The sequence below is a fragment of a genome, unplaced genomic scaffold (assembly GCF_019419815.1).
Source record: "Pyrus x bretschneideri cultivar Hongxiangsu unplaced genomic scaffold, Pyrus_bretschneideri_v1 Contig11, whole genome shotgun sequence".
NCBI lineage: Eukaryota > Viridiplantae > Streptophyta > Magnoliopsida > Rosales > Rosaceae > Pyrus > Pyrus x bretschneideri.
Genome location: NW_025999402.1, coordinates 6,941,459 through 6,948,931, shown reverse-complemented (window position 1 = coordinate 6,948,931; position 7,473 = coordinate 6,941,459). Strand labels below are relative to the sequence as shown.

The 7,473-nt window shown below is 36.3% G+C and overlaps 2 protein-coding genes across 3 annotated transcripts; both read left to right on the top strand.

Moving 5' to 3' along the window:
* LOC103940929 (serine--tRNA ligase) lies at window positions 1-4,142 on the top strand. 2 transcript variants are annotated; one of them, XM_048576894.1, is made up of 10 exons: window positions 1-160; window positions 349-419; window positions 1,052-1,213; window positions 1,296-1,401; window positions 1,573-1,766; window positions 2,028-2,131; window positions 2,221-2,404; window positions 2,745-2,924; window positions 3,209-3,423; window positions 3,796-4,142. In XM_048576894.1, the coding sequence occupies exons 1-9, from the start codon at window positions 28-30 to the stop codon at window positions 3,416-3,418; spliced, it is 1,344 nt and encodes a 447-aa protein (XP_048432851.1). In that variant the 5' UTR covers window positions 1-27; the 3' UTR covers window positions 3,419-3,423; window positions 3,796-4,142. The 2 variants fall into 2 exon arrangements, with proteins under 2 accessions (XP_048432851.1, XP_048432847.1); XM_048576890.1 differs by lacking the exon at window positions 3,796-4,142 and having other exon boundaries at window positions 3,209-3,611.
* A 1,331-nt stretch (window positions 4,143-5,473) lies between these two features.
* Window positions 5,474-6,724, top strand: LOC125473699 (serine--tRNA ligase, cytoplasmic-like). The gene is made up of 2 exons (XM_048576899.1): window positions 5,474-6,005; window positions 6,312-6,724. Exons 1-2 carry the CDS (start codon window positions 5,934-5,936, stop codon window positions 6,519-6,521), a joined length of 282 nt encoding a protein of 93 aa, XP_048432856.1. The 5' UTR covers window positions 5,474-5,933; the 3' UTR covers window positions 6,522-6,724.
* The last annotated feature ends 749 nt before the right edge of the window (window positions 6,725-7,473 follow it).

The following is a 7,473-nucleotide window of genomic DNA, read 5'->3' as shown; positions in this document are numbered from 1 at the left end:
CACACTCGCAATCGGAGGAAGAGAAAGATGCTGGACATCAATTTGTTCAGGGAGGAGAAGGGCAACAACCCCGAAATCATCCGGGAATCTCAACGACGCCGTTTCAAAGGCGTTGAGATCGTCGACGAGGTCATCCAGCTCGACAAAGAATGGCGCCAGCGTAATCTTCCATCTCTCTCTCTATATATATATAATATCTATCTATCTCTTTCTCCCTCTAAAACCTTGAGTTTCTCAAAAATGTCTTTCAAAAATCTTCAGTTTTTCGTAATCATTGAGATTTGTTTTGAATGAATTTGATTAGGGTTAAATTATTGATTTTTTTGGTGAAATGATGTGAATTTTTAGGTCAATTCGAGCTCGAAAGCCTTCGGAAAGAGTTCAACAAGATCAACAAACGAGTTGCTCAGCTCAGGATTGTGAGTATTTCGTCTCTCCGTTAATTTTATTATCTGCATGTTATCTTGATTATCGGGTAGTTTTCCGAAAATGCATCATTAGGGTTCTTAATCCTGAATTTTTGGATTGTAATTACTTGTAAAAATCGTATCTCGGTTCTCGGCGCCATTAAGTTAGGTCTGTTTCAGTATATTTTCCCACTAGGATTTGTTTGCCTTGATTTCCTGTTGCTAGTATAAATTACAGAACTTTAAGAATTTGTTTTCAGATCGTTGATTTTGAAAAATAAGTTCAATTGATTTTGAAATGGATTAGGAATTTGCTTAACTAGGGTTGGTGTGGTTGCATGGAATTGCAACGGTGATGTTGATGCTTACTTGAGTGTTCATATTAATATGTCTACTACTGCACTCGTAGGCCTGTGAATGTAATGCAGACCCTCTGCATATGCAGATATGAGAATGAGTGTGGAAACCTAGGTCACTAAACCATGAATAAGATTTTTATTCTCTCTCTTAAAGATAAGAACAGATTCTTATATGCCATCAAGTGCGGTTTGACTGAATGTGTTTTCTTTAAGTATGCATGTGTCTTATTGAAATATGAGGTTTTTTATTTATGGACTGAATGTTAAAAAAATTTGGATTGAAAGGCGGGAGAGGATGCAACTGAGGTGATAAAGGACACAGAGGACAATAAGAGGTTGGCGGCAGAGAAAGAAGTTGAAGTGCGAGAAGCTTTAACACAGTTGAATTCAAAATTGGAAATTGTTGGAAACCTTGTGCATGATTCAGTTCCCATCAGCAAAGATGAGGTAATGATTTGGCACATCGATTTTGCTTTTACCATTGCTCTTTGTAATGCTTATTCTGATGCGGGGTTTTTATGTATTTTAGGAGAATAATGCTGTGGTTAGATCATGGGGTGACAAACGAGTGGAGCCAAAACTTAAAAACCATGTTGAGCTTGTTGAGCTTCTTGGGATCGCAGACTTGAAGAAAGGTATCGAGTCCATTCTGTTTCGGGGTCTATGGGGTTTGAAAAGAATTGAAAAAGTTATGGATGATTTTACATTTTTACTGAACATGGCATGGGAATATGGCATGTATAATCTCCAGATTTGCCTAGTTCTGCACTAGCCTGTTTTTAACTCAATCTGCTTAAAATGTATAGGCGCTGAAGTGGCGGGAGGTAGAGGTTTTTACCTGAAAGGTGCTGGTGTACGCCTTAATCAAGCTCTGATAAACTTCGGTCTTGATTTTCTTGAGAAAAGAGGATATACAGAACTGCAGACCCCATTTTTCATGAGAAAAGATATCATGGGAAAGTGCGCTCAATTAGCCCAATTTGATGAGGAACTTTACAAGGTAATTTCTGGTAATATTTGCCAATAGTTTTTGTTTTATAGGGCCATATAGAGTTGGCACCCATGCTTTAGGTCGTATTTTTTGAAATTTTAACTTATAAATATATGGGCTTTATTTCGTGTTAATTTGTCAAGAGACTAGAAATTTTTGGTATTGTGGATGTTTTTCATTCTAAAGTTTCAGTGAATCCATCAGTGAGATCATATTTTCTACATTTGGTTTACCTAATGTGAGGATGACTAATTTATTTTTGTGGAACAGGTTACCGGTGAAGGTGATGACAAATATCTGATTGCTACAGCTGAACAGCCACTTTGTGCATATCATCTAGATGATTGGATCCATCCATCCCAGCTACCCTTAAGGTAGTAACATGCTGTTGGAAAATTCATGTATAAAAGATGATATTTTTATTCTGTTCATTAATTTTTAGGGTTTTTTTTTTGTCTCTCAGATATGCTGGATACTCATCCTGTTTCCGTAAAGAAGCTGGTTCACATGGTCGAGATACCTTGGGAATTTTCAGGGTTCATCAGTTCGAGAAAGTTGAACAATTCTGTATTACAAGCCCAAATGGCAATGACTCTTGGGAAATGCATGAGGAAATGATCAAAAACTCCGAGGAATTTTATCAAGCGGTATAAATTTATTCCCTGAGAACTTTCTTGTTCCTTTTCATATTTTTTATTATTTTGTGAAGTCTGGAAATGACTATTTAGTGACTCTGTCACTTTGGAGTGTCAAATGGCTTCTATAGCACATAGACCATATTTTTAGGTTTATGTTTATTATACTTTTAGGGACGAAAATATTTAAATTGCATGTTTGCCATTGTATCGGTCAGAGAGATTGATGCAACATCTATCCCTGCTTTTTGTGGAAGAAAGTTGGATACTTTTTTATGGATAATGTAGATGTGCATCTTCTGTTTATTTGTGTCATTTCTAAGCTTGATATTTTGAATTTTGTCACTTTCAGTTAGGGCTCCCCTATCATATTGTGTCCATTGTTTCTGGTGCTTTGAATGATGCCGCAGCAAAGAAGTATGATCTGGAAGGATGGTTTCCTGCATCGCAGACATATAGAGAGCTGGTTTCTTGTTCAAACTGTACGGACTACCAGTCAAGAAAGTTAGAAATTCGATATGGGCAGAAAAAGGTAGGTCCTCGGAAATCTGACATTATATCACATTTCTGATTACTGCGGACTGTACTCCTAATTAACGTAAAGATTTATATTGCGTGCCTCAGAAATTTAATTGAAAATAAGATGAATAATACTTTTACAGTAGGTCATATGCCATTGAACCGTATGCTCTGATCAAATGTAGGAAAAATTCAGTTCATGTGGTGTTAAACATAGAATATGTGGTCACCTATTGAAATTTTATCTTTTACTCATTGTGCTTATCTTTCACTCATTGTGCCTTTGTTCTTTTGCAGAGCAACGAGCAGACAAAGCAATATGTTCACTTATTGAACTCGACTCTTACAGCGACTGAGAGAACTGTATGCTGCATTCTCGAGAACTACCAGACTGAAGAGGGTGTAAACGTACCAAAAGTTCTTCAACCTTTCATGGGTGGAAAGGAATTCCTACCGTTCAAGGCGAAACCGGCCCCTGAAGTCAAAGGGAAGAAATCGAAGGCCTAAAATTCGTAATTTTTTCAGTCTTTAATGAAGAATACATTAACGAGAGTAGTTCATGATACATCGGCGTGCGTAAACTCCTCTGATGATTGTTTTGAGAAACCCTGAAACCCAAATGCCATGTCTTCATCTTTGATGTAATGAATATTTATATTCAGAACAACTTGTTTAGTTTTGGTTTGTCCTACAAGATTCATATTTTGCCTTCTGATTTCTGATAAGGAGTATGCTTGCGCCGCAAGAAACCTTAATTACGTAATGTTTAACGGAGTTGATTTACGGAGAGTTTTGCTTTGAACATTGAAAGGGTAAATTGTTCATACATTCTGCAGTCGCATCGTCCCCTTTCTGAAAGAAATCTATTTTTTCTTCTGCTGCAGGGTTCGCCATCGCCACCATGATCATTTGAAACAAGATCGTCAGGAATTCACATCAACGTCGATTCTCAAAGTGTTTGAAAAGCCGTTCTTCAACTTCGTCCGGGGATTCGGTTTGAAAAAACTGACGATGATGTTGAAATGAAGAAATCAAATTTCTTTCCCAGTCACTTTTCCCATAAGCTGCATTCAGTTTGCGCCCGCATTGCAAATTCTGCGTTGTACAGGATAAATCTTGAAAGTCTTTTGAAGCTTCTTTTCTTTTTAATTTTATTTTTTGTTGCTCATCTACTTTCGTCAGTTGATATTTAATTTCGAACTGTTAAATAATTGAGCTTTGATTTCTGATATTTTAGCCAATTTTCAAAATCTTTTTCGAATCTCTTTTCATATATGCAACAAAATAACTCAATTTGAGCCCGCAAATTGGAAAATTTTAGGAATAATACTTGGCTATTCAAAGATGAGTAGGAACTCCTACCCAAAATTTCTCAAAATTGTTCGTTGTTAGTTTATATTAGTTCGTGTTTATAATCAGAACCGTTCATATTATAAATCACCTTATAAAGATCACCTTTGCAAAAAATCAATTAAAACTAAGGTTGATTAGTTATCAAACTGTTTTAAAAAATGAACGGTATTGGTAAAAGCATTACAAACCGTCTATGTATTTGCTACAATAGATTGTCTAGATGACCTTAGTTTTAATCTATTATTTTGCAAAGATGATTTTTATAGTGTGATTTATATTATAAATGGTTCTGATCATAGGCACAAAGCTCTATAATTAAAACATTAAGAATTTTGAGTCGGAATTTCTACTCATTTTTTAGTAGTCAAGAATTGATCAATTTTTTGCATGATTAGGATCAAAATCGTGGAAATTACTGTATTTGCAATCTTGCTTTGCTGTCGAAGTCAAAAGAGCGATGATTTTGAAGCATCAATTTTTAGATTATCTCTCTCGTCCACAATATGACATGGAGATTCCCATTTCCCAGCTCATATGATCTTTTGTCTATTTCCCTACTTTGTATGGTTGCTTCTATAATTTTATGTATTCAACATCAAAGCCACCGATAGTTTTGTTAATTGGAATTGAGGATGCATAATATGATTTTATATCCCTTATCTCTTTCACGTTACATATGAAAAAGTCACGTGATGAATAAGATAAAAAAAGAGTTTATATCTTCAATTACATGTAAGAATTATTGCCAGGATTTGAAAAAAGTGTTATATGAATAAAATAGTAAGGCCATTTTGCTGAGCGAAGGTGCGAGCCTACTTAAATATGTTACGATTACAAGCCTAGTCTACTAAAATAGGGCTTTGAGGGGATAAGGGAAGGGAAGAAAACACAAAGATGGTCACTCCTTTAAGGAACATGACTAGTTCATTCACTTGCTCATGAACTTGCAGTTTGACAAAAGTGACGAAGGGGCAAAGCTGTCTACGAAGCTTCGCCCCTTGCTTTACGAAAATTGTTATGAACTGACTGATGATTAGATTCTCCCTGAACACTAACTAAGCTAATAAGCAGTATTAGTTCCCTTCAATCAAATCAATAAGCTTGCATCAAATTTGTTACTCTTAAAAGAACTTTTCCCAATAAAGCTATATGCTGGATATGATATTTATACTTTCGAATTTGCAGTAACAAAACTCACATTTACCAGAGGCCAAAAACATATATTTCTTGTAAGCCTATAAATCTAAGGGTCTCAAAATACATTGTGTATATATAAAAAAAGGTCCTAAAAGTACAAAAAATGTCTGAACTTTCCTGACAATATAGGTAGCTTTTATGAAGAGGTAGCTTCTACTTGTACTAAACAAGATATTTGTGTTGTTCTGGAAAACCTACCTATTGTGCAATGGGTCAGGAGAAGAGGGCACGTTTCTGTTGCTTGTGGGAATAAAACCTTCATCTTCTCCGGTTGAGTTGAAAACTCGAGGCTTCCCCAGATTCTCCACCTTCTCGTTTAAACATCTAGCTCCGGAAACGCCGTCGTCGCGCAAGCCGGAGATGCCCAAGAAAATCAACAGAAGGCCAATGGCTTGATTCCTTGTGATGAACATGGCTTCCGTAGATCCAAAAATGCTGTTTTTGTCTCCCTTCAGCTTCTTTTTAAGCAAAAATGCTGGTTTCTTGTTCAAACTGTACGGACTACCGGTCAAGAAAGTTAGAAATTCGATATGGGCAGAAAAAGGTTTGTCCTCGGAAATCCGACATTATATCTCATTTCTGATTACTACGGACTGTACTCCTAATTAACGTAAAGATTTGTAATGCGTGCCTCAGAAATTTAATTGAAAATAAGATGAATAATACTTTTACAGTAGGTCATATACCATTGAACTGTACGCTCTGATCAAATTTAGGAAAAATTCTGTTCATATGGTGTTAATTGAACACAGAATGTATGGCCTACCGATTCCTGTAGAAAAAAACATAGAATGTATGCTCACCTATTGAAATATTATTTTTTACTCATTGTGCCTTTGTTCTTTTGCAGAGAAACGAGCAGACAAAGCAATATGTTCAATTGCTGAACTCGACACTTACAGCGACTGGGAGAACTGTATGCTGCATTCTGGAGAACTACCAGACTGAAGAGGGTGTAAACGTACCAAAAGTTCTTCAACCTTTCATGGGCGGAAAGGAGTTCCTACCATTCAAGGCGAAACTGACCCCTGAAATCAAAGGGAAGAAATCGATGGCCTAAAATTCGTAATTTTTTTCAGTCTTTAATGAAGAATACATTAACGAGAGTAGTTCTTGATACATCGGCGTGCGTAAAGTCTTCCGATGATTGTTTTGAGAAACCCTGAAACCCAAATTCCATGTCTTCATCTTTGATGTAATGAATTAAATATATTCAGAACAACTTGTTCGGGCAAAAATTTCTATGGAGAACACTCCTTGGACCTCAACACAGCTCTTCAAGGGATTGGCACTTTAGATGTATATGTTTGGTAATCGAGCTCTTACTTGCTTGGTGTGCTGCAATAGGAGCTTAAAATTAGTTCTGAAGGGTGCCCTTGTGGGGTCTTAGGTGTAAGCCTTAAGGCTTGCAATCAAAACTAACTAAATGCTTAGGCGTGCCACTTCTATTTCAGTATAACAGATGTAGAAGTGTGTTTTAAGTTGATCACTTGCATCCCAAGTTACTCTAACTTCTACCCTAACTTCTTGTTATCAAAGGATTGTCACAGATAGGTTAAGTCTGTATTAAGTTCTTGTTCTTACCTTGTAAGCAAGGAGTTTGAGTTCATGGTCTTGTATGTTTGAATGAAGGGAGTCCAGAGCCCCTTAAGTTATTTGTTTGATCCAAAACTGCTCTTAATGGAAACATATTCATTAAGCTAACCAGATCCAGATGCAAATGAGACTCTTAAAATAGAAAAACATGTGGAAATAACTTGAATACATGCTGGAGAATGCATTAAGCAATAGATCTACTAATTTAGAAAACAAACAAAGAGTTTCGGGCAAGATTTCACCTTGTATGGCAAGGTTGAACTTCTTGCAATCACTTCTCTTTGAATTTACAGGGGTTATAGGCTAAAAAGTGATGGATGGTAAACAAGTTTACACGAGGGAATCGATACTACAACACTAAGGGAGGTAGTAGAGATTTTATACCAGACAAGAGATAGCTTTTCTAAAGAACTATC

What these genes read in the sequence shown, in the direction of transcription:
- LOC125473699 (XM_048576899.1), top strand. Translation starts at nt 5,934, where the DNA reads ATGCTGGTTTCTTGTTCAAACTGTACGGACTACCGGTCAAGAAAGTTA. An exon ending in TTCGATATGGGCAGAAAAAG is followed by an intron (nt 6,006 to 6,311) that starts GTTTGTCCTCGG and finishes GTTCTTTTGCAG; the next exon opens with AGAAACGAGCAGACAAAGCA.
- LOC103940929 (XM_048576894.1), top strand. Translation starts at nt 28, where the DNA reads ATGCTGGACATCAATTTGTTCAGGGAGGAGAAGGGCAACAACCCCGAA. An exon ending in CGACAAAGAATGGCGCCAGC is followed by an intron (nt 161 to 348) that starts GTAATCTTCCAT and finishes GTGAATTTTTAG; the next exon opens with GTCAATTCGAGCTCGAAAGC. An exon ending in CCATCCCAGCTACCCTTAAG is followed by an intron (nt 2,132 to 2,220) that starts GTAGTAACATGC and finishes TTTGTCTCTCAG; the next exon opens with ATATGCTGGATACTCATCCT.